The 27972-nt window shown below is 34.0% G+C and overlaps 2 protein-coding genes across 4 annotated transcripts; one reads left to right on the top strand and one right to left on the bottom strand.

Annotated features, from left to right (window-relative positions):
* Positions 1-573: 573 nt before the first annotated feature.
* Positions 574-26844, bottom strand: LOC119081703. 3 transcript variants are annotated; one of them, XM_037190813.1, is made up of 5 exons: positions 26730-26844; positions 5987-6122; positions 4386-5044; positions 4076-4327; positions 574-4022 (listed from the first exon to the last, which is right to left on the bottom strand). In XM_037190813.1, the coding sequence occupies exons 2-5, from the start codon at positions 6101-6103 to the stop codon at positions 3644-3646; spliced, it is 1407 nt and encodes a 468-aa protein (XP_037046708.1). In that variant the 5' UTR covers positions 6104-6122; positions 26730-26844; the 3' UTR covers positions 574-3643. The 3 variants fall into 3 exon arrangements, with proteins under 3 accessions (XP_037046708.1, XP_037046707.1, XP_037046706.1); XM_037190812.1 differs by lacking the exon at positions 26730-26844 and adding an exon at positions 13163-13686; XM_037190811.1 differs by lacking the exon at positions 26730-26844 and adding an exon at positions 6743-6857.
* Positions 20520-23397, top strand: LOC119081705 (acyl carrier protein-like). The gene is made up of 4 exons (XM_037190815.1): positions 20520-20657; positions 21375-21467; positions 22758-22842; positions 23202-23397. The coding sequence occupies exons 1-4, from the start codon at positions 20628-20630 to the stop codon at positions 23291-23293; spliced, it is 300 nt and encodes a 99-aa protein (XP_037046710.1). The 5' UTR covers positions 20520-20627; the 3' UTR covers positions 23294-23397.
* Positions 26845-27972: the final 1128 nt, after the last annotated feature.

Raw genomic sequence — 27972 nt, 5'->3', positions numbered from 1 at the left:
TAATATGAAGCTTTTGATTTCAACAAATGACGAATTTATCAGATATTATTTTATCTACAGAATTTTGAGATTTTTTGAGTTTCAAAAGTCATCTATGTTCCCAATCAGCTAAGTGTTTCCAGGTTATGTTGGCACAAAATTTAAAAATCCCTTATCGAATTCAAGTTTCACGCCGAGATAACATAGACTGCGCAGCACTTATTTGACGGGGAACATTGATGACTTTTGAAAGTCTGATAAATCTAAAATTGTGCTTTCTAAAGATGAACACACTGTAGTGGTTCAGTACTTGTATTTATGATGCAAATTGAATTAAATCTAAGAGATGGTCGTGTTTACCAGTCCTTTTGAAACTATTTGTTTTTTTTCCTATAGTCCGACGACTTATACATGTCCGATTCATCCCTATGTGTGCGATCACCCTATTTTCATTATTATTATTCACCCTATGTGGTTGTCTGATTAGTTATTTTGGCCTAGATTCCAAAATAAATTTCAGCTGCAGCTAAGATTCTCCTGCGTTCTTCGGTGGGATCACCGGTTCATTAATCGAAAGAAAGAAAACAGAAGCTCTGATTCTTAATAAATTTTTTATTTTAATCAAATATTGTGATGGTACAAAAAATCGACGAAATCAAATTTTTACAATAATAGATTACATAAAACAATTAAACTTTTTATTTCGTAAGAAGTAAATAGGTGCGCCTATCTTTTGTGCGATTATTTTCATTAATTCACCAATATGTTCTATGATGAAAATCTTACTTTTAAATTAAGAGACAAAAAATGTTGGACTTGATAAAAATTGTGCTTATTGGCTTCAAAACTAAAAATTATTTTCTGTTGGCTTTACGATTTTGCACTGATTGTTTCCTACATTTATAACTAATTTATCTAATTTGGCTTGGTTGTGTTCCTCGTTAATTTTTATTATTTCATAAATTCGTGTACTTAATGTAATTAGAAAGCTCATTTGCGTGTTTTTTAATTTGTTTGTTTTTTGTCTTTGGTATAACAATCCGTATAATTAAAGTAAGTTTTAGTCACATTTCTTTCTTATTGATTTTATCATTTCTAATCAGTCCGTTTCACAATTTTTTTTTTCAATATTAGTGAGGAAAATGTTCATTTTAAATCGACCAATCAATCATTCAAAATGAACATTTTCGTCGGTTATATTTCAGTCCATGGTACTACAGGCAACACGTTTCTTCAGTTGATAATTTCAATAAGGAATTTGTTTAATTCTACTAAAATACTAATTGAAAAATGATTGAAAAACCTCTTTTTTGTTACAATGCTGTTTTATGTTAAATAGCTATTTTCGTTAATAACATGTGCTTAAATGGACAATTTGAGTAAAATAAAGGAGAAATTGTCAACCTGAGACGAAGCCGAAGTTGACGACAAATCTTATGAACAAAATTCCAGTTTAGACACAAGCTGCGAACATGATTTTTTGTATAACAGTGCAACGTATATAGAAGAATATCTTAAACAGCCTCGATGAAGCGGGTAACAGTGGCAGAGTCGTTTTGTCGTTGCGTCAAATTGCGACAAAGTGGTTCAACGAAAAAGTGACAGTTGTGAAAATTCTAAATTAGATTTTTTTGTTTTGATGTGGTTGATTGTGATGATTTTTCGTTTTGTGTGTGAAAAAGTGTGCAAAATCATGATTTTATTATATTAATAATTGATTAATAATGTGCCACCCGTGACAGTGTTCTCATAAATAATAAAATCGGTGTTCAATGTTTTCAAAAACGAAAAATTCCATGGCCAATGTTCTCGTTCTCATAAACATTAAAATTGGTTTTATGTGAATAGATCCAAAGAAATTGTTACATTGAGATATGAACCTAGGAAAGCACTCCAACGACCTGATTCATTTCATATGATCCCGTCGGTCTAGATTCTAGATCTGAGATTTTTTCTGATTCAGTTTATGTGAAGAGATTTTCTCTGATTAAATTCCTGTGATCAATCAATTAAAAGCCTCAACCCAACATGATTTTAATTAGACTTACTTGTTTCAGGCCAGGTTTGACCTGTTGCGAGCATTAATTGTGAAAATATTTATTATTTCTTGTGTTCAATCAATTCAAATCGAATTCTTGAAAATTAACATTCAAAAATGTTGCGCTAAAAAAATCCAAATTTTACGACAGATTCACTTTGTTGCATTTTCTCATGTCGCATATTTCTGTCTCTGCCACTGTTAGCCGCTTCATCGAGGCTGTTTATTAGTAATAAGTTAACTGTTCGCTAGCAGTCATACTAAATGTAAGATCACTGCAGAGTAAAGTAAACCAGGCAGGAGCGCTTGATTTGACTAGGGACCTGAATTATCTACTAGTAGCCTTATTTTTTGCGAATAAAATTATTCAATTTATGTCATTGTTCATTTGAGTTCATTTTCATACAGTCAAAAATGAACCGCTCCTGCCTGGCTTATTTCACTCTGCCGTGGTAAGATCATTTACTCTTTTTTCATTAGTATAACTTTCAACGAACTAGAGGTCGATAATAATAACTAATTTGATTTAAATTCTTTAGTAATACCTGACTGCTTAGGCGATATTAATCTATGTTGGTACCGCTAACATCCCTTGGATTAAGATATAATCATTCTGGCATTTCTGGTTGTCAAGTTTCAATTTCAGACTATGTCCTTACCGGCCTGCCTTAAGTTGCATCTAAATACGTCTTTTAACACTGCGAACTTCTGCATCCCTTTGTGATAACCATTGTGAGTCTGACTATTTGTGACATTCGGCATGCATTCTCCAATATATAGTAAACGGGGTATACCGGAAAGGGCTGGCAAATTTCATCCGGACCTGAAGCTGAATCAGCTGAAGCAAACTTAGGATGACTTTTGATTGCCCTTTGACGCAACGGTGTTCTATGATGGTTACTCATCGTCATCTGTTACACAACGAAGTCTATAAATTTCTGAGAATCCAGATTTTCAACGGTAAACAAAAATTGTCCCAAAAAGGATTCACTAAAAATTGAAATTGGTTGATGCTCGAACTGAGACTTTTGCAGAAAATTAGAGACTCCCTCTGATATTAGGATGAATGACGTAGAATCGATTATTCTTCATTACAAAGCGGGTAAGTAATATATTTGAAAAATCCAAATTTAGTTCGAGAAGTTTGTTTTTCATTCTTACAGCACTTTGTCTTAAGTGTCGTTAAAAGAATACAAAAAATCCGTACGACCTCCGTATAAAATTTAAAATAAAAAGTTTGTATTTTACTCAAATGTTATTATCTTCTTGATTAGAGAAATCTAATTAATTCGAAGGTCTAATGTACGAGGCGATCATAGAACAGTCCTTAATTAATTTGACCAAAAGCCAAATGATGTAATGGCTCACTTACCGTAATTCTATTGAATCATTGCAGCGTCGACTAACGATATATTTTCTCTAACAAAGCTCGCAAAATGATACAGCATTGCTTGTGTATTAGAGCATTCAATGTTAGTTGGTTGCTTTTTACTGTTAGATATTAAATTCTTAAAACAACAAAAACAACATAGCAAATTACTCTAACAAGAATTAGGTTTAACAAATCTTGTAAAAAAAGGTTATCACTCTGGTTACATACCTAAAACGTTTGCGACACAACACATCTTAACGTACAACTCTCAAAACATTTGAATTGAATTGCCCTACTACATTTCCTCTTGGCTCATAATTACAAACCACCAGAACTTTTCCCTTCTTAGTTTTCGCTACACCTACACCCACTTCCCGCGATGACTTCCACACCATTTGTGAAAAATGGCCCGCTTTGAACATACCCTTCGGCTCGACACCGAAATTGAACTCTTTCACCTCGTCATACCATGATCGGCACACATTTTTCGGATTTGCTTTGGCATTTCGATCGGACGACCAAAGACAGTAGATATTTTCACCGTAATCGGAGTTTGGACGGTAGGCGAATCGATCTTCTCGGGCTAGAGTTTCAGCCCAGTCTTGGGAAATTGAGCGGAGATTTTTGTTCAGCCTGGAAGTATAATCGGTTCAGTGCAATTTTCGGTTGCGAGTTTATGTAATTACTTTAGTTCGGGTGCTCCGTGTTTCTTACGATATTCGTTATGATATCGAACGATTGCATTCACAAATCTATCCAAATCCCCATCTTCCCTGGACGAGTCGGTCAGAAGGGAATCGATTGAGTCTTCCGATATTCCGTTTATAACAATCCGGGGTGTTGGAGTCTGTGATATTATTGGTAGAACGTTCTCCGCGAAACTTCCGATAAAATTTCCTGGAGGATCGTAATTTGCCACTATAAAAACTTGGCCAGACCTAAGACAATATCAGTGATTTACCGTCGTCAATTGAAAAACGAAAGTAAGTTTCTTACCTGTTCCTCGCTTGACCAACACCCAACAAACGACTGTCTTTCCAAACTACTTGTGTAAAATGACCCGTTTTCAATGTGGACGGTTCTCTTCCGAAGCAATGTGTATCTCCCTCGCTGTACCAATGTTCGACCGGTTCCCAGCCCTTCACCACCACATTATTGCTGGAACTCCATGAGCAAAATATGTTTTCACCGTACGGCGAGTTGTTACGATGAGCAGGAGTACCACGTGAAGCGATAATTTTCGCCCACTCCTCAGCAAACCGACACAATTTCTTATTCAATTTCAACGGATTAACGCCATGTTTCACGCGAAAATCATTATGAGCTTTGAGACAGTCTCGTTCAAAATCGGTGAATGTCAAACTGAATGAACCCTGTTGCGACAGAGGTGAAGGTGACTTTTGTCTTACAGAGAAATTCGGTGTAATGCTTCGTACTGGACTGCATCTATCGATTCGGCTAACATCGCTTGTGGATATTGTCATAGATTGAATGCCACTTGAGAGTTGAGATTTGAGGAAGCGCTGTGCAGTTGGAGAACGCTGTGCTTGCGACTCGGGAAAATCCTGAGTCTCTTTGATTACAACAGTGCGATCTGGTTTATGGCCACGGTATGTTTGAATTGTTTCAAACGTAACGAGCTCACACTGAGGATCCTGTTGAGGAAAGAATGTTGTGTTATGATAGGTCGCTACAATTTTTAAACAATCTCATCCAACGCGCGTCTTTAAAATTGATTTACAATTTTAATTCTAATACAGTGAACGACATCTCAAATGTCTCACTGTCATTTTTTTCAGAGAATGTCATTGTGAATTTGCAATGACACAATAAAATTCTCAGAAAAATTTGACAGTGAGACATTTGAGATGTCGTTCACTGTAATTACGAGCAGCTGAATTGAGTCTTCACCAAAAATATAATAATTATCTTCACATGTAACCTTGTTTTACAAGCAAAAAATAATATCAGAAGATGCAACAGGTCAATTTCTCAATAATAATCTATTTTTAACTGAAATCATTTTAAATTGAAACGAGTCCGTGAATCGATGTCTTGTGATTAACTTCGCAAGACGCATTAAGTTTCGGTCATTTGATAATATATTTTGTTCGAAGAAGACGATTCAGTGTTCCTGGCATATACTTCTTAAATCGTTAAAATACCACGATTGAAAAATATAGCAATCATTTAATGTTTGTGTATGTCTGTACAGTACACGACTCAGCTACTTATTATTGAAAGCCGTAAAATTTAATTTGAATTTTTTCGTGCAAGAGTGTGAAATAATTATCAGAATGACTTTGATATTTTTACATGCTTCCAACTAAATTTTAATTAGCCGAAACTGTTTGCCTGCGAACTTTGCTTATTTACAATTCGTCAGACTGTGAAATAGAATACGTAAATTGTTGGTAGAGTTAAAGTTCGATTAGGGTGTAGTACCATCCCGTGTTTTAGGCTGTATGACCAAAGCCTTACACTTGCCATCAAAGGAAAATTTCCAAGAAGTCTTTGACGATATATCTAAGTCTTTGACGATATATCTATTTACGAAGTCTATACGGATATCTACTGTCTTGCTATCGCTAACTTACCGACTTGGGCGTTTTATGATTAATCATTCGCTGATCTGTTTTCCGAACCATTACCACTCTTGACAACGAACCACAGTCATGAGATGAGCTCATGGTCGGTATTCTTGTAACATCCATTTGTATAGCGCGAGCTGGCCTGTAAAGAGAAAGAAAAACAAAATTAATTTTCAGAAAACAAACAAAAAACGTTTTCATAACGTGCTCGTGCATCCCATGGTTCTACTGGTATTTCCAAAATAAAACCATTTTCCTGACCTTCAAACGAAAGTATAACAAAAAATTTATTACGCCTCACAGAACCATAAATTGATGAAATATGAGAGCTCGTCTGTTTTTCCGACAGTCGGGATTCCGTTTAATAGCTGCGCTCTTTATTCGAAAATGTCACGCACAAATCCGAATAAAAATTATTGCTATTTTTTTTTGCACATACGGTGGGGACCATAATGATATATGGTTTGTATTGAATTGGTAAAGAAATTTGATTACTTCCTTTACCAATAAAATGTCTGTATACGCATTGGTTGTAATCGGAGTAGCATAATTTTAGCATTTACATTTATGGTATAAATCGAACAGACGATTTTATTTTTTCATCGCTAAGCTCTATTATGCATATCAATTACAAACATGTTTAACTAAAATCAATATTTGAAAGCGGTTCTGTAGAAGGAAAAGTGATATGTGTGTTGTTTTCATTTGCGAAAAAAAAATATGAATAAATTGGCATGTGTATGAAATCCGATCGGTAATAACCTTGACTTTGGATCCACTAAGTTTAGACGTTTTTTTTTCACACCGTTCCTTTTCGAATCGATTGGAAAAAGCATTAATGTGAAAAATAGCTCGTATCTATGAAACGTTTTATGTTTGTCGTCTGTTAGGTGCGCCGTGGTTTTCCAATTTAATTCATTTTTTATTTATACCGCTATGCAATTAGTCCAATAAATTTTTAAGAATATTACGCAATATCAAGATAGAATGCATTAAGTACATGCACAACATACAGTTTCAAATTAATTCAATACAATCATCACAATATTAAGATCTACTATGCGTCAATATATTACATTGATCTCATTCGATGCTTCTGTATCTAAGAAACAAAGCAAATAAGTACTTCGCCTAATCTTATTTATGCTGAGAAAAGCATTGATAGACTATACATATAGATGATATCGATATATTGTTGACTGGTTCAAAATCGTCTGGGTTGTGGTATTATGCATAATCTATGTGATAAACTGAAACATGAGATTACCACAAAAGTTCGAAAAGTTTCGACGTTTTATTGTTTGCAATTGAAATTTTGCCTGTGTTTCAGACAAAATCATTTTTAACTTGCAAATTTGTAATGCGCTGAATGCATTTCTGCATTTTATAGTATGTATTCAATTTGGCATTTGGCGAGGTCTAAACCCATTTTAGTATGCACTTCAGGCATTAACGAAATATTCGATTCAAAGTTTATCAGACAAGGTCAAAAGAATATGTTGACTTTCGCCGTTTTACTGCCTCAACAATGTCGTATAAATCCGTACAATATTTAGAAAGTTACGTAACTCTAAGAAACATTTAATTTGCAAAGTTTTGTTGGAATCACAAAGATTTATGTTTTTATGTGATAATCAATGAGTTAATTATTCTGTCAAGCATGGTTTATTTGTATTTGCATATTTACTTTACGAACGATATATTATACTATTGTTGCTTGATGATATAACACTTTTGCATGCTTTGCTTAGGCTAGCTTACAATAAATCCATCAATTATATTCTTTGCATAAGATTTATGGCTTGCATGTAACCATTTATGTGTCGGACATTTCCTCATGCTTTTCGAAGATGTGCAAACTAAAAATATTTCAGGCAAGAGAACGCTGGAAAGAGATTCTCTTATTTAACAACAGTTATTTGGTTACAGTGAAGAGAAAATAGAAAATTCCAACAAGAGCGAAGTTGGAATTTAATATTTTTTCCAAGAGGTGAACCAAAAATGTTCATGTAATTCAAGCTACATAACAAGGGATAAAAAGATGAAAAGGAGAGTTTCTGAGGCTAAGCCGAGATCAATAAATATAAAAATATATGGTTTTACCACTGTCACAAAAAGAAGAAGAAGACAGGACAAACAGTGCGAAATTTCACTGCCTGTAACTGTAAAGGATTTTTCATACCTAGGACTCCGTCCAATATGAAAAATACTATTCGTACCACGGACTAAAAGTCTTTTTTAGCGTATTCGATTCCAGACCTCGCCTTCTCTGGAAACTTCTTACACGCTAAAAAAGACTTTTAGTCCTAGGTACGAAATGTACTATTATGTGCTTTTGAGCTTAATGCCAATTCAGTTTTCGTTTATTTTTCCCCCTGAGTTGTCAATTCTTATATTCAGAAAAAACGCCATCTTCTCACCGCATTTGAGTAGACAAAATATGAATTTTCGTTCACAACACACGAAAAAATATTTTTGGTTTTATAGATTCATATGTGCAAAAATTGTTGACTTGACGTTGACATAGTGGAGGTCGAGTAGTTTTCAATTATTATTTTCACCTCGACTTTTAACACCTATCGAGTGTTGTAGTTTCTCTAACCAGCTCTGTTCTGGCCACGACCAAGAACTTTATAGAGACGCGAAAATTATCGTAAATATTACTAATTGATACGTAAGTACAAAATCAGAAATATTTTCTACAGCAAAATCATTAGCACATCATCGGAAGAAATTTCAGTGTTTGTTATTGAAAATTTAATTTGTTTTTGTTGAAAAGACAGTTTTAAGTGATATTTGACGAAATTTCTGTGAAATAACGTTGAATATTTTCGTGATTTTTAATAACTGTGGTTTGACATGCCCTAAATCCAAGTTAGATGTCTTGGTAGATTTCTAGCGTTGTATAGGAAATAAGGCAAAATCACATCACATTTACCAAGATTACTGATTCATGATCGGTTTCTTGCAGAGATGACTCATGGTCGGTTTCTTTACCAAATAAAAAGTCTTGAAATTTATAAAGTTTAAATTCCTCGCTACTTCTATCCATCGTGAGTGATGCTTGTAATTCAGTTTTTTTTTTAATTCAAACGTAATCGTTTCAGTTCTATATTGCTAAATCCAAAGATACAGACAGATCACACAATTTTTGCTTGGTTCATTAGCTTCGTTTTGAACATGCCAAATACTAAAGATTAAAGAACTGAAAACTCTTATCAAGTCACAGGTCAGGTTAACTTATGACCTGATGAGGTTTCATTAGTCCTAAATGAATTTTTTGCCCGAATTTGCAAGATTAGGCCCGGTACAGAATGAACGATTTATGTGGATCTTGTATCTTTAAATTATATTTCAACATTAGAATTTTATTATTTAACAGCATTTTACATTATTTATAAATAAAATGATTCTGCTAAGTTCTTGGAAGGTGGAATTGCACCAAGAATCGATGCAACATTTCCACGCTGAATTGAGATTGCTAATCGTTGGAACATAGAACTCGTCGCTCTTTTCTCATGAGTAACTTCAGCGATCTTGCTTCCAATTGCTTTTATTAGTTTAATTGCTTTATTGATCTTGTAGTTATCTATAGCATACACAGACCTAAATCATTCATTCTTGACCTCAATTTGACATGATTTGGAGCCTTAATCGCGTGCAATATAATCTATAAAATATTTGTTTTTTAAATCTCTTTATTGCAATTCTCGCATCGGCTCGGATAACAAGCACTTGTTATCACACTTGCTTAAACACAAACTATTTACGTGATTAATTGTTGCCCACAGTGGTTATTTGTTTTGACGATTGTTCAAAATCTTGTTTGACTAATAACCTTTACACTTCATTAAAACAACAAATTTGCGAAGCAGGTCATCATTACTGTTAAACCAACCTGAAAATTTACTTTAACTTGAATAGATTAACTAAACCAATATTGTACTATGCGTGTACATTATGTAATCAATCACCCGACCTTACATATTTGAAGTGACATGCTGGGCTTGTAAATTTAATAGATATGCGCTTAACAGTTGGCTAGTTGAACATCCACAATACCATTATGAAACAATTTCGCATAATCTAAATGTTTGTTAAACAAATCTATGTATGAATGAATGGGAGCAGAAGATATTATGGTCGTTTATAGCGGCGTCGCGTCGTCGTCCGTCATCTCATATGTTTCATATGCTTTATACAGTACAGTACGTTACAAATCGACATACTTTTCTGTTTTCTTATTTACTTTTTGAAGAAAACAGATAAATTTTTGAATTGAATACCGGATTGCATAAAGTTCAATAAATTTAACTGCTTAAATGCACAAGTAAATCGATTTTGTGCATAAGTTCTGGATGATTTCGTATTGTTCTGATGATGTACAGAAATGTATATAATGTTAGAAAGATTCGTGTCAGACACTAAATCCAGATTTTTACAATAAAAACAAAACTTAATTCTGCTATGTTCTACCCTTTACCAAATTGCGTCTAATGTTTTGATTTACAGTCACTTTAGTAAACATTTCTTTTTCGTTGTAATGATTAATATCAGTCTTATCTTTGTACTTCTATATATAATAAAAAAAATAGAAACTAATCACGCTATGCTAATAAAAATGGCAACAATGAAACTGTACGGGCATGGCATACAAATAGAAATAGTTATTTATGACATCGAGTGCGAAGTTTTTTATTAGGCTCTTGATGAGTGTCATAATACACATCGTGAGCCTAATCAAGCACCGAGATTCACACGACAGATGGATCTAAAGTTCTCAGTTTTCGAACATTATGATCTCGAGTTGCATAATTTGAATTTTATATTCTCAAAACTTTCAAGGAATGATAAAGCAATAAACAAATTGTAATTTGTTCTCGTCGAATGAAGACGGACATGACGATTTTCGTCTGGAAATTATCTCCATTTTTTTCCCTACAGAAATCCATCAAACTACGCAGCTCTAAATCATATGGTATGCAAAAGCGAAAATATACCAAAAACTAATCACAAAATTGGAGTAATTTAATTTCCCTTCCACCTGATCATTAGAGACAATTATGTTAACATTTAGAATCCAAAAATAGACAATTTTATTACATCCATTCTATAGAAAATAATTTTGCGTGGATAATCGATTTAGCCAACAATTTAGATAAAAATAATTAAATTCGAACAATACTGTTTTCACGAAGAAGAGGCAAACAACATTTTATTGTTATTTTTTTTGTGCTGTCTTGGCTAATTCACATTTGATAACAAAATCGATAAAATGAACTTGGTTCGGTTTAAATGCCGTTGATACAACCAAAAGATTTAAGATTTATATTATAGAAACTTGTAGGAACGTACAAAAGTTAATGTTCCATGGCGTACTGAATTCACGAATGGAGTCAATTACCAAAACACACCGAAGAAAGGTTACTCAAAGAATTTTTTTACGAAAATTGTTCTGAGAAAAGTTTTGTGGTAAATCTCACTAGAAAAGGTTATTATTCACTGACGTAGTTCTGATCAATGTACATCAAGATCATGAAGCCAATTGTTGTGATTGCATCAATTAACGAACGACAAACATAGTCATATCTAAAGAATAATTTCAAATGAATGAACAAAAATTTTAATTTTTTGTCGTAGCCCAACCCGAAAATTATTTACTTCTTGTACAGCGTAGTTCCCGAATCGATGATGACACAGATTAATTAACAAAAATGGCATTGTAATCATTTTTGATGAGACAGTTTAATTAAATTTGGGATTAAGATCGACTCGAAAATTGTATGGAATGAATTGAAATGAAATAACATTTTTTTAACGAGAGAACAGTATACACGCAATTGCTAAATTGTTGTGTTCAGCGTCTCGCGAAACCATATGTTTAATTTGAAATATTTGTGAAATGTGTCACATTTAACGATTAAATTGATTGGGATCATTGTTGTGGTTAATGATTCTCTATATATATTTGTTGCCATATCTGTTCATCTTTGTTTAAATTAAATTTATGGCTGTGATTATGTCGACCAATTACGAGGCGAAGCCGAATGAATGAAAGTGATTAGATTATCAGAGACGAGATACCAAATACAAATTCGCATGGGGAATCAAGGGGACGATAACAGATATCTCTGTTACATGAATCCACACAATAATCACCATTCTTAATTGCCCTCGTTACCTATCTAACTAACTATTAAACTTATTTATTTATGTGACAACTCCACTCCCATATTGACTGTGTCAAGTGGAAATCAAAGTTTCAGAGCGGTTAATTTTATTATCATATCAACTGCTAAAAAATTCAAAATCTAATCTGAATTATTGTGCAAAAATAAAATAATTGAGCAAACCAATGAACGTTGTGTATAAAAACTTTATCTGCTTGGGATTACACTATACTAAATCTCTATAGATAGTTGGGTTGCTGATACGATGTTTTTGTTCAAACTTTACTTTTGATTATAAGCAAGTCATTCATTTGACAAAAAAACCTTGATTTCCCCGGTTACATCTGAAACAATTGCAGGGACTATTTTTGAGAAATTCTTTGAGAAATTTTGAGAAATTTGAGAAATTCTTGAGAAATTCTTTGAGAAATCTTTGAGAAATTTTTGAGAAATTTTTTATATTTTTGAGAAATTTGAGAATTTTGAGAAATTTGAGAAATTTTTGAGAAATTCTTTGAGAAATAATTGAGAAATAATTGAGAAATTTTGAGAAATTCGATTTCTCAAAATAGTCCCTGAACAATTGGCATACCATACCATAATGACCATAATGCAATATATGTTGTAGCGATGAGGATCGAGCATTGGAGCGTTATTATAATATACTATGTGTATGAGAACCCCTCAGCAAAAGGGTAACGTGCAACTAATTACGTGTGTATGCATTTTTAATGCGTTTCGGATTCGAGAACAACAGGTTCATTGTACCCTTATAAATACTTTCATGGAACATTGCTGGGAAAAAAAAATTAGAAAACGTTAACCCTATAAATGATTAGAATTTATCACAAAGTTAAATCAGGAGATTAATGTAAAAGTAAATAATTTTGATAGAGATAACCATGCCAACAGAATCTTATCGTGTTAAGGTAGAACACAGCTAAAGCTTACACATACAACAGCAACGGAAATGTTAATTTATTTGATAAGAAGATGCCTATAATTCTATTACCTGCATCTACTAGCCATTTTCAAACAGCAAACTTCCATTATTTTGATTGTTCTTAAAACACCTTTTCAATTATTTATTTTTCGTTCGGTATATTTTATGCAAATTGTTAGCACTATAACTACAAAACTGATTACAGGTAATTTATTAACAGGTTATTTTTATCGCAACAATAGTCTCGTTTGGCTTTTAATTGTTTATCAATGCTATCACTCGTATAAATATTGTAGATAAACAGTTCAGAAAATGGTTTGATGGAAAAATATAAATTTGTTTTCTCTCTATGTCGATCTCTAGGTCAAATGTAGGCACACACTATCATCATTTTCTTGAACACTCAACCCTAATTAAAATTTTAAAATTAAAACCATCAATTGGTAGTACGACATTCAAAAAGAAATTAAAATATTCGACACTAAAAAACAAAACTTTTTCTTAATATATTGTAATGCAAAACAAAAAACGAATCGACCGGTAAGAGTGTTATGGGTGAATATACAGTGGAACGGTTCATAATATACTGAAATCGTGTACTGCTCACTGCAGAAACATTTCCTATATCAGATCTATTCAAAAGCTTTTCGCCATAAAAAAAACTGTTATAGTCAATTTCAATTTGTATGCACGAGCATTTCGTCGCGTTGAGGTATACGTTTACAATTTGTTGGAGCGTAGCTATTTTCTTGTTCGAGTAAGGGTAACTTCGAAAACTGTCGAAATGGGAAATTCTTAACTCTAAATGACCATTTAGAAACCGAGAATCGTCTGCTACCGAAAACGACGAAATAATATAAACGCAAATGAGCTCTAGTTGTTGTTTTGTTATATAGCAAAATGTATGTTAAAACAAATGAAGTACAAGATTTTGTATCAACCAATTGGCGATACTTTGAACAAAAGCCGTAACAGATTTTATGATTATATCAGGATACGTCTGTTATTTGTCAACGGCTCAACTCAACTGTTTAAAAAATCTGTTGATTCTATTAAATTTTCTAGTTATCTGACAGAGTTTCAAAAACTATACTAAGTGTTTGTATCTCTCGAAATTCAGTGACTGTGATCTATGTTAAATGAGCTGGCTGGTACGCACTTTTACATCCAATTCATGTCTCTATACATGTGTATTGACCGAATATTTACAATAACAAATTTTCATTTTCGAAGTCTACCTTAAAATTTAATACAAAGGGTGCCCTGTATGCAAGTTAGGATTATGTAAGACACGTGCAACTATTTTTTTAAGAAAATGTAAACAACTGCAGACCATTCAAACAGCCACGACAGTATCGATAGTTGAACATGTCTAACAACTTAACAATAAATCAAGCATATTTCTGCCATTCGATTTCCGGATTCCAAAAAGTAATGAAACGTACTATAGTCAACATATACACTGAGAGGAATATTGATTTTCTTAAACTTTGCGTAACATGAAATATTCTGCATTTTCGTACGGGGAAAATACTGCTAAAGAGGGACAAGTGGAAAAGCAAAATACTCGGTACTTTTATGTATATATGTGTCACTCATAACGTTCTTACTTACAAATGCATTCATATACGTGACTTTGTATATATATGTTCGTATGGTATACACGTATCATTGGCGAAAAGAAGTAATCAGCGAATAATTATTTAACATTTTATTTTACTTGTTGCTTCTTTAGAGGTTCATTATGGCTTCGAATCGCTTGTAATACGTATCAGGTATTATTTGTACGGTGTACAAGAAATAAATTGTTATTTTCGGAGAGCGTAGGATATTTTAACTCGTTCATCTTATCTATCAACTTAATTAGACTGGACGTTTGAAAGTACTTCTGTGAAGATAAATTCTATTTTATGATCCAGACACTCATAACGAGAATAATAAAAACAAAACATCGTAAATAGTCTGATTTCGAACGTTGTGTGTAACACAATGCACTGCATATACGAACAGTGGAAGCATTGAGATGCGCAAGTTTCTACCATACCATAACATTACACAGTTGAATGAAACCGATTCATTTTTATGTTTGGTCACATGCAAGGCTAGTGTAAATATGTTCCAGATGATGGATATCAAATGAATTAAGGAATATGACATAAACAATTTGGGTTGCATGTCGTTAACATCACAGAGGCGTCAAGTTCAAGTTTTTCTTATTTCTTTTCTCGGTGAAACAGAACGTATGTGTACCTACTCGATCGTGCACATTGCATTAGGGAAGTGTATGTAAATGTATATTTTGGGAATGTTTATAATGAGAGAAGGTACTTTCACCAACTTAGATATAGATATATTGTATATACAATTGAAAACTTGTATACATTCATTAAAGTGCACTGGATGTAAACTGAGGTAGTCAGAAGATTTAGTAAAAACGAAAAATATGTTTGCACTTCACTCCATTAGTGAGATGATTAATGACTCAGTTCTGGTAAAATTTCTTTCATGCTATAATTACACATTCATGATGAATGAGACTAATCACAATTCATATGATTGTACGAGAAAGAATTGTTCGTAATGCCTACCAATAATCAAGAGCTACCAAAATTATATTTTAAACATTTGTTTTCTGTAAAAACCATAAATTTAACGAAAAAAAAACTGCGTTCGATTACTGTAGCAACTAACACTTCTTTGACCAAACATTTTTACTTTCAAGTTGATATGTATACCATTCCATGAAGCAAAGTTATGTCACGTTCTAATCATTTGGAATTGTTTTTAAACATTTAATTACTGTAATATATGATGAACTGTTGAACTGTACGACTGAACACTTATTTAGCAATGCTTTTAGCAAAATTTGTTCCCACAGTATCGTATTACAATTGATGTTTGCTCGTAATAACGATATAATTATCCCAACCGTTTCACAAAAACAAACGACAACATTGTAATGATGTCGTGGGCATGTTATTTTGAAAATAGTTTGAAATTTTATAAGTTTTTCCACTTGGTCTATAAAAGTGAAAATAATTTCAATCCGCGAAAGTCTGAAATGCATTTCACAGCGGGGCATTCCTGAAAGTCCTGCAAAATTTCACGGTTCCTCTTCCTTATTCCTATTCTATGGTCAAACAGGAACGACTTTATAAATTATTGTTCTGAAAAAAGACTGGCTGTAACCAACCGAAAATGAAAACTTTCTGTTTGTACATAAGGAAAATTCAGTGCTGTAAAATGTTTCCGGACCTGTTAAATGTCTAACAATAGTGTCCGAATTTTATTTTATTGACAAGCGAAAAAAAAGACAGCTCACAGTGGCACAGCCAGTAAAAAATCGATCTAACAATAGTCATTTACGTAGAATGGACGATTTTTCAATATTGAGCATTATTTCGATTCAGTTGTTTGACGAGCTGGTCCACGTAAAGAAATAAAGTCAGTTAATTTTATAATCAGGAGTAGATAACAATGGCAACATTGGTTTGCTTATTATCATCATCAATGCAACTAAAGAGTTATATGAGTAGAATGTATCACTAACTCGAGCAAACATTTGCTTCAATCCTTATTCGATACATTGTTTATGTATTTTTATTCGTTTTACGATCAACAAACAGGCCGAAGCCCAATAACATGTCAATCAAAAATTTAGAAAAAAAAGAATATTCAAATCCGAATCACATAACAAAATTAGAAAATAGCTCAAAACCAGAAATTCCAAAAACTAATATGTAAGATGAGATTTGACAAGCTCCTTATACACTGAAAACCTGCCATCAAAAATATCCAACTCTGAGAAGAACATGTCGTGATGCTCCTGCAGCCGATAAATAGGACAATTTCTCTGGATGTTAGTTTTGAATTTCGGCAGATAGAAGACGGCTCTTCGTCGTGTCGACTTATTCCGGTGATCAAATGCGAGCTGATTGCGTAGATTGGAGTCGATACGGTAATGGATCAACTTGTAGAGAGCCAATTCATCATTCTCAAGTCGTCTAGATTCCAAAGAATGCATTTTGAGAACACTAAGCCGCTGGTCGTATGATGTTCGTTCCATGTTAAACTTGAAGTACAGCATTCTGGAAAATTTTTTTTGCACACGTTCGATTTGACTGGTAGAATTGTGATAAAACGGACTCCAAACTGATGAGCAATATTCAAGTCTACTTCGGACGAGAGCGTTGTAAAGTGACATAAAACTTGATTGATTGGAGAAGTATCTTCCACATCGAAAAATGAAACCCAGAAGCTTGTACGATTTTCTTGTGATGAAGTCGACGTGTTCGTTAAATGATAATTTATCATCAATGATGACTCCCAGATCGGTTATCGAGCGAACCCGTTCAACAATTTTACCACACAGCATATATGGAAACTGAACTTTGGTTGGACTATGAGTGAACGATAGGACAGCGCATTTCTTATGGTTGATATACATGTGGTTTGATTCACACCACCGTTCCACTAGATCGAGGTCACTCTGCAGAAGTAGGCAGTCACTTTCGTTGACGATCGGGCGAAAAACTTTGAGGTCATCAGCAAAACCGAGGCCGGAACCAGCTGAAAGAGATGAAAGCAGGTCGTTGATGAAAATTATGAATAGAAGTGGACCCAATATTGATCCTTGCGGAACGCCTGAGGTTGGAAAGAATTGGTTTGAAGTAGAACGACCAATCACTACCATCTGCGAGCGATCACTTAAGTATGAAGAAAACCATTCGACTAGGTTCATGTTGATTCCAAGTCCTTTAAGCTTGCCAATAAGACGACCATGGTCAACTTTGTCGAACGCTTTGGTGAAGTCGGTGTAGATTGAGTCAACTTGACCACCATCCACAATTTCGTTGGCCAAGAACGATACATACTCCATGAGGTTCGTTTGAGTAGATCTTTTGGAAACAAATCCGTGCTGAGAAAGGTGAATTTTATGCTTGATTTGGTCGAACAACATAGTAAACACAAGTCTTTCGAAAACTTTAGATACCGCACACAGTATACTAATTGGTCTGTAATTTGAGATGTCCGTTTTGTCACCATCCTTGAAGATCGGCGAGACGAAGCTTACTTTCCATTTAGATGGGAATTTTCTGTCAGCCAAAGATCTGTTGAACAAGATGCTGAGCGGTAGACCTAACGACATCGATAGGTTTATAAAGAACATCATGGGGATGTAGTCTGGGCTGCTGACTTTATGTACATTGAAACTCTTTAGCGCATCTTGAACTTGACTTTCCGACAGTGTAAACTCTGGTAACGTATGCTCATCGAATGCGTGCTGAAATGGATCATAAATTGGCGCATGGAGTTGAAAATTGTTAATTGCAGGATTAAAAACCGAATTAAAATAATTAGCAAAAAGAGTACAGACGGAATTACGATCGTTGGCAACTTCATCTCCAAGCTTCATGTCATTCGGCAATGAATTGGTCTTTCGAAGTGACTTCGTAAATGCAAAAAAGCATTTACTATTAGATTTAATCTTGTGCTCACAGTCCTTCACGTATTCGTCCAAACAATTCAAGATACCAACCTTTACTGCTCCTCGCAAACGACGATACTCAACAGAAGCCTCTAAAACTGCCTCAACATCAACCGGATTCGCTTTCTCCAGCTTATTAAGCTTTTTCTTCGTCCGAGCTTTTTTATTTATCAGGGAAATCAGCTGATGTGAGTAGTAGTTCGGATACTCTCTCACGGAACATCTACATTTAGGAATGGACTTAACATATGGATCTAAGACAGCGTAAAACTTCTCAACAGCGAGGTCAATTTCCAACCCATGAAGCTCCTTAACCCAGTCAATCTTAGCAAGTTCTTCGTTTAGCTTAGCATAATCTGCGCGATAAAAATTTGTCCTAGCAGGGCGATCTTCTATCAAGAACTTAAAAGGAGACAAAGATAGACAGACTTTAAGTGCAGGATGGTGTGGATCTTCCACAACTAATGGATCAGCGGTTCGGACGAGCTTGACTATGTATTGTTAACATATCATCGGAATGATATGGAGTTAAAGAGACTAAAAGGTAAATTCAAAACAAAAACTTTAATTCTATTTATGAAGTTCCGTTATTCTGCTTAAATTAGAAAAAAAAAGTTTTCCACGCGAAACACGTTTTCCATTTTATACATGCTTTCCATGCGATACATGTTTTGCATGCCCAACATGGGCAACATATTTTCCATTGGATACATATTTTTTAAGGGAAACATGTTTTCCATGCGAAATATCTTTTCATAAATTTTTATTTTCAAATTTTGCGCCTTATCAAAGTTACCTTCTACTCTTTTTTTATCCATGACATTCAATTGAAAAACAACAAATACACTCTCAGTTGTATTGTTAATGATAATAAACAAACCACAGTGGCCATTTCTATCTGCTACTTATTTTAAAATTAACTGACTTTGTTGGTTTACATGGACCAGCTGGTCAAACAGCTGATTCGAAATTGTGCAACAAAATTGAAAGTTTGCTACTGTATATATCCTGAAATTAAATTATACCAGGCCAAAAAATTCAGATTGAAACCAGATAATTTGATACTTGATACTAGTCCTTTTGGGTGGGACACCTGACAGCACGCACCTATTACCAATATCTAGAATACGGTCATTAAGTAATTCATCTTTGATATATAGCAAAATATGGAAATCATAAAAATAAGTAAATACGGTGCCCCTCAGGTAAGAAAAAGTTTATCGTTTTGAAAGTGTTTCCAAAAAAATGATCTCTGATGGTAGTAGAGGAACCTTAGAGGAGCTGATCCTTCCCCATAAATGTAATTTTCAATTTTTGTTTTAACTGTATGGAATAGACCGTCTGTGATTTTGAGAAAAAAGTTTCATATTTCAATAAAAAGAAGATTTACCATGAAAACCATTAAAAAAAATATTTACATTTTTTTATAGAAATTATTGAAAAATATTTTTGCCATCCCGATGCCATCCCACTTATTAGAATCTTAGTAAAAATCCAATTAGAATGAATTAGAATGGTTCGGATATTCTTTTAGTCTCATTCAAATTACAGCTTTTAAAGTGAGATATAAAATCAAGCATACATTTTTCAGATATTCTGTTTACACTTTTGTTCTACAGAATAATAATCTACATCAATTAAAAATTAAATTATTTATACTGCACACGGTCTATTGTATATGGAAAAAAAAACTTTGAATGGAAAAAGATTGTATGTGAAAGGATCAGCTCAGATACCGCCATGTGGTTTTTCTGTGACTTTTAATATAATGCTCAATTTCTGGGTACACCTCAAAAACAACTTATTCCTGCGTGAGGAGCACCGTGTAAAGAAGTTATCATAGTTTAATGAACAACAGAATATTTACATAAATTTTATAAAACGTGTTACCCGAAATCAAGACCACCTTGGAAAATGTCATTTGTGTGTGTAAATACTCATAAATACACTAATCGGATGATCCACATAAAGATGTGACTGTTGAAACTAAGGTTCAGTTGAATTTTTAACTTCGATAAAGCATCCGCAAAGATAAACGTCCACAAAATGAAATATTCAATTTTGGTTTTGTTTTTGGTAAGCTTAACATTAGAACTGGAAAAGTTTAATTTTTTTTATCGGTTCTTTTTGATCTGTTGTGGAATTTGTTGTTCCAATTTTTCCAATTTGTTGACGATTTATACGAAAGTTACACATGTTCGGTAATTCATTCGATTGATAAAAAATATCGGTACATTCTTGATTCCGATATTCCGGGAAAAATATCAAGTGAACTACAAGTATTTGACAATGATCGATTATATTTTTTGCATAAAACAAGTTCAGTGACAGCTCATTGAGTGGATTTCATCCCTCAAAAAAGAACACGGAAAACAAGTTAAAAGGGAAAACAATGGGTTGTGATTTTCGCCATTTTAAGAAGAAGAAGAATGACGTTTCAGGTCTATGACGCTCAGTAAATACACAATTTATGAAACTGTTTATGTTTCAGGCATGTAGTATACGTTAAATAAATTAGTTTATTGGGTCTATATCACAATTTCAATAGATCCATTGAAGTGAAAAATCAAAAAGAAAATGTTGACATCGGCGCTGGCGATCAGTTTCGACGGTCAAACCATGAAGTTTCATCACAACCCATTCGAGCAAATATGAGAATTCTGTCTATTGCAATTAATGGCCAATTGACATGAATCGAAATACTTGCGACAAGGTTGACTCTCGTTGTTTCTCCCACGTTAGGAAAACAAGTAAAGTTTTTTTTTTTTAAATGTCTTTAATTTTCACATGTAGGTAGCGATTCTGTTGCCGCAAAATGAGTCTGCTGGTGTTCAAGAGACAGTTTATCAAGTTATTTCTGAACAACTTGGTATTGCAGTAACAGATGTAAGTAATTTTATCGCAAAATAGGATGTCGTGGTGTGCTTTTTCGTTTTGTAGTGTGAGTCAATTCTGAATTAAATATTAATTGAAACAACACTAAAATTCAGAGTATATAGGTGATAATGATCCCAATGACATCAACCACATTAAGGACTAAGTGCTGAAAGCTGAATTCACAGTCATCTGTTTTGCCTTTGTTTAGCTCATCGTTTAGAAACCTATCCTATTGTTTTTTCGTATTGTTTAGTTTCAGCTGAAAAACGGAGGCAAATCGGCTGGAAAACAGACGACTGTGAGTTCAGTTGTAACGGGTATTCTGAACGACGCCTTCAATTTAAGAATTACCTTTTTCGCGCCGTCGAACCGATTCACACCCCGACTGTTATGTAATTTATTTTTCTTCCTGTAGTACCAAAACCGTCACATTCACTCACCAAATTTAGTACCGAAAGAGCAACATTCTCCCCTACTATTTTCTCTCAATTTTCATTCCCGCTTATGTCATTTTCGATCCTATCTTTATTCTTTCCCAAATGTGTCAAGTTGTTGTATGTACGCGAATGTAATGTTTTTAGTGTTTTGTGACAATGCATTCATAAGGATTGCTTTCAGCATTCATACGGACTGCTTTCGGCATTCATTCGGATATCTTTCGGCATTCCTACAGATTGCTTATTTTTCGACATTTGTGAGAATACATGCACACGGAACGGACTTCTTTAGGCATTCATACGGATTACTTTCGGCATTAATATGGAATGCTTTTGCACCGGTATGTTGTTCAGTTTTGTTGTTATGTTTTGTTCGGAATGTGACTTTGGTACTCCAGGAAGAAAAATAGTATACAAACCACGGATCAAAAAGGTGTGTTTTAGACCCAGGTGGTGAAAACGTCCAGGGATGGAGCGACGCGAAGCGGAGCGGAGACTAAGGTCCCTGGACGTTTTCACCACCTGGGTCTAAAACACACCTTTTTGATCCTTGGTATGTAACATACTATTATTTTTTACTTTTACCAACACCCCTTAACGTAGCAACTGAATTCATTTTCTGGACCTTGGGTATGTGCGTAGGTTAGATTTTCATGACATACAAATAAAATAATTGTGTGAAATCGTAAAATTTATTTATTTATAGACAATTCGTCGACTAAATTATTTGTTAGTTCCCTTAGAATTTATTGCTGTTTTGTTGAAATTCGATTGACAGTTCCCTTTAGAATTAGATTAATTAAATTCCTTTTTAACCAAATTCCTTCTTAACCTAATATAATTTTCGCTAAATCTACACTAGATAACCTTGGAGGAAAAGATTGCAAATTTGGGCGCAGATGGCCCAGACATCGTTGGAATTTTTCTTAACATTGAAGATAAACTTCGTAAGATTATTTATTTTAAATTATAGTAATTTATGCAACAAGCTGCGAAATGGTGTGGTTTTTATCACTACATAACCACATCGTCTGACAAAATCAGCCCCATTTTGGAACTTGTTGCATATATAACGTTCTCTGCAACCAGCGCAACCAAAGTTTGCAAGTTTGAAATTCAAAACAAGCTGTATGTATCTTTAACATACATTTCACTGTGTGAACGGAAAATTAAGTGATAAACAGATGCTTCATTCACGAACCGAAACATATATTGAAAAGTTCACAGCGCGGTTGCAGAAAATTATTTTTAAGTTTTCACATTAAATGAATGGAAATTAATTGCAACTTTATCATTTTCACAATAGAAATTGCCATCCCAGAAGAAGATGAAAAGGGTTTTGTTACAGTGAACGACGTGGTTCAATATATTAAAACCAATTTTCCAAATTTAATGTAAAATGAAAATTATTTGATGGAATTATACATTCAATCGAATTAGATGTACAAACAGGCGCCACTGAGAAATTGAAATAATAATAAAAAAATTAATGTAAGACCGAGGGACTTTATTTTGATTTTTTTTAAAAGCAACAGTCATAACGAGACGAAGCCGAGTATTAAAACATAATGACGAATGCAAGCAACATCACTTTTCATTTAATCTAAAAAAAAACCGAAAACCCGAAAAAAACTGTGACGTACTTGGAGCTCAGACAATTTAAACCTTTAGTGTTGATATCAATCGTCAATTTTTAAACTATTTGTCATCGAGTACCAAACCTATGCGTCCGAAATTGTCGGATTGGTACCATTTGATAGCATAACAAGGACGCAAACTTCAGACCTAATGGATTACGGTGTTTTAACACGCACTGAGGAAAACAAAATGGAACGAAGATGTTCTTGTGCGAAAGCTTTTCACTATTCGGTATCGGTATTACACACCCAGGAACAGTTTCAAAGTTTTTCCAAAGTTCACAGTGTGAGGATTAGAGGTTTATGTACTTCCAAATCGTCAAAATAAACATTTTAAGCACAGAGGTGCTTAATCTACCAATGTTTCAGCGACCCGATTAATTCGTAGTAAACTTATGGTATTAACTCGACGTAGTGTTGTATGAACAATACGAACCGATATATTGTTTCTCCAGCTGCTTAAATAAAGAATACGTAGGTTACGGCTGTGTCAATCACCCTGCAAGCAATATCATTAAAAATTGTTGAGGCTCATTATTTTCAGAAGTCTGAAGAATCAACAGTCGACATTTTAAAAGCTTCTAATTAACTGTTATTAATAGTAATGACAAAGATAAGCGATGACTACATGACAATACACTTGTACTTTCTAAAAGGTCATTAGTAACTAGAGGGATTGCAGACTTGGCATTCCGCTAGGATCACAAGTTTCCACAAGTGAAAGCAACATTGTGTAATGTGTTACGTTTCGTATGTAACAGGTTTAATAAATAACCAGAGGCTTCCTCTAAGAGAAAAAATTGAAAGAATATTTATAATTCACATCTGAAAATTTCGTTATAATCCAAGGATTGACATAATCCCGAAACCTTTCAGAATTCCTACATGCCCTTGCGTTCATAGCATAATGGATAACTAAATATTCAGCTGTTAACGTAGAGTTACGCAACGTTATTTTTCCCACCACGTCCACAAAGTGAAATGAATTGTCAAGTTGAACAACGAATTAATCGTTGAATGTCATTTATATTTCTATTCGTATGTACGCAATACGCATCGTCATAAACGTAACAATTTTAATTAGTTAAACGGTTCGTCTCTCAATAATAACATAGCACAACTGATAGTTGGTTGAGCTGATAATCGAAGTGTATGTATGTGTTCAAATTGAAGCAATATGAATTTACTACGACGACGTACAGACTAAACATAACCGTTAAATAAGAATAATATATACCGGTAGTTAGTTTAATAGGTTTGTTTAATTTCACTTTCTGTAGCCTTTTTGCAGACTTTTGTATTGAAGTGATAGCTGTGTCTCTTTTTCAGTAACCATCAGTATGTCTGATGTCTGAGTCTAGCGAAGCGTAACGAAAGTGGTAAAGGTCAAGTTCTATTGTCATGTAAATGAACAACTTACTTCATACTAAAATTTGTAATTTATAATTCTACTTAACAGCATGATAATACGACGGAATAGATTTGTTTGGAAATTAATTCAATTACAGGTATATTTGTAGCATACATAAAATATGCCATCATGCATGACCACTAACTAATACAATGCGATGAAATGAGTAATTTTATTGTTTGCCATTCGACCAATTCGACCGAAAATATGTTTTGTTCATTTTTTAGCCCCGTACGAAGTACTGGGGGCTTATAAGATTAATATGCCGTTTGTAGCACGTCGAATTGGAAGCAGACAGTAAGGGCAAAGCATTTGGTTATGTTAATAGATGACGAATCCGCAATAAAAAAAATGTCAATCCGTCCGTCCGTCCGTCCGTCCGTCTGTGACCCCTCTAGTAAGGTCAAGTTCGAAAATGGGCATGGTAGGGTCGTCCCTTCCAGAGCTAGGGCCCTGTAGGTGTTTTTCAGTCTTTCGACGATATCTACCGAAATACGCACGCAATAGCTGCTTGTGATATATCAAATGAAAGGTATTGACGAGTAGAATAAAGTTGATGAACATTGTTTTTGGGTAAGATGCAACGCGGGCTTGTTGGGAGGGCTCAAAGGTCGTTACTCGGCCCTAAGTGTTTTTTGCACATAAATCGAGTAAATCTCATCCGATTTTGCTAGATTTAGTTTTTTATGGATGGTAATTGAATACCGAAAAGAACGTGGCGAAAAAAGTTTGAAATTTGGGCCCTTGGACTAAGGCCGCTACTCGGCCCTAAGTGTTTTTTGCACATAAATCGAATAAATCTCATCCGATTTTGCTAGATTTTGTTTCATTTGAAGATAATTGAATGTCGGATAGAATGATGGGAAAAAAAGTTTCAAATTTGGGCCCTTGGACTAAGGCCGCTACTCGGCCCTAAGTGTTTTTTGCACATAAATCGAGTAAGTCTCGTCCGATTTTGCTAGATTTAGTTTTTTATGGAAGGTTATTGAATACCGAAAAGAACGTGGCGAAAAAAGTTTGAAATTTGGGCCCTTGGACTAAGGCCGCTACTCAGCCCTAAGTGTTTTTTGCACATAAATCGAGTAAATCTCAACCGATTTTGCTAGTTTTTGTTTCATTTGAGAGGTAATTGAATACCCAATGGAAAGTTGGCAAAAAATTTTGGGTTTCTAAAATAATGTCGTAAATTGTTGGTTTTATTTGAGAGGTACTTCGTACGGGCTTTCGTAATTGCGCTATGCGCAATTTTAAAAATGAACACTTTCAGTAAATTTGACCATGCCCAACTTGACTTGCATTTTGGTAACAGACGCACTAGAGGGTTGTAGACGTACTAGGGTTCCGGGCGAATTACGGCTACGGACGTATTATGGTTACGGACGAAATAGCATTACGGGTCGTACGGGGCTAAGTCGCAGCAAACGCTCCGACTGTTCTGATGCCTTGTTTTTTTGGAAACCCACACAAAGCATGCGTGTCAGATATGACGAAATTTGGTCTAACCATGACCTAAAATTTCGCAAAAATAAAGTCCACTAAACCGGGTTAGACTAATTCAATCATTTAAAGGACATGCAAAATTGCTGAGAGATAATGTTATGTAATGTAAGAAGTAATCTGTAATGCAAGTACGAATAGTTAAACATACAATTTACTTGTCTTGATCGAATTGGCTGCTGATTTCTTTATTTTTTTTTTCTATTGAAACAAAGTTTTGGCCTGTTTCCCTTTTGGATTAAAAAATATTGGCGAGGGTATTGGTTATTATTAATCAACTCATAGATACCTTTCCAAACACAAAATCTGCAATCCTCACAATATGCTTACTAGACTCTTTCAACTTGACCACAATTAACGAAACACTTCCGCTCGTGATAAAACTGAGTTCGTATCTCAGTTCTTTCCATTTAACGACTGATTTCAAATTTATGTTTTTGCCAGCCATATCCGCAAAATAAAAATTTGTTCAAAGCAAAATTATGAACATGATAAGAAATTTGATGGGGAAAACGATTTTATCGGAATATGTTTAGAACACTTTCGACAACTTTATCAATCATAAAAAAGCTGGAGTGTAAGTTCAAAGAGATTGAGTTGAAAATAGAAATATTGTTGTTAATTTGATAGGTACCTATATATCTGCATCATAAAAAGGATTGAAATTTCAGGTCAGTAGAAGAAAAAGAAAATTTTGAAAATTGAACAATAAGTAGGGAGACACTACCAAATACGAACACCTACTGTAATATGTCTTGGTTTTCGTCGAACGAAATAATCAACGTTTTTTTAGCGTCATAACAATTTTATTCATAGAGTCAATAGGTGGCTGTAGTTATGCTTATGGTAAAACACAGTTTTTTGAAAATTACACACCAGGTATGGCTGATTCTTCAAAATCTGTCAATTTATCTTGCAAGCACTCGAAGCACTCATTATTATTATTTTTTTTAATATGAAAATGGGTACGACAGCATCTATTTTCGGTATTTCTTCCGAGGTGACATTAGACCATACCTGGGTGGTTTATATTCATTAGTTTAGTTTCATTCCAACAATTGATTATATATTTAGTTGAACAATGTTCAGAGAATTATTAGATAATTTCTCCATAAGAGTTTCTATAAGCATAAAACACTGTAGTCGACAAAAAACCTCGATAAAGAGTTTGTATAATTACGCCATCTGTTAATATGATAAAGAAATTCATAACCTATACGAAGAACGAACAAAAGAAAATACAATAGGAGGCTAGCAATACAGTAGGTGCTCGTATTTAGTAGTTCTACCTTAATTACTTCTCGCAATAACTATTTTTTCGAAAATCTTATTAACCCTAGCATGTACACAAGCCTAATGTAATGTAGTTACAAATTTTTAGTGGTGCAATAAAAACGTTGCTATGATATCGCCTACAATTAAGAAATGACTAATTATTACATCTTATCTATGGTATTTTTTAACTATGTCGTGTAAGGTTTTATATATATACATACGCTTTGTTTCTGTAGCTTTGATGTAAACAAATTTTC

Source organism: Bradysia coprophila, unplaced genomic scaffold (assembly GCF_014529535.1).
Source record: "Bradysia coprophila strain Holo2 unplaced genomic scaffold, BU_Bcop_v1 contig_358, whole genome shotgun sequence".
In the NCBI taxonomy this organism is placed as follows: domain Eukaryota; kingdom Metazoa; phylum Arthropoda; class Insecta; order Diptera; family Sciaridae; genus Bradysia; species Bradysia coprophila.
Note: the sequence above shows the minus strand (reverse complement) of the source record. Positions and strands in the feature narration are given on the sequence as shown.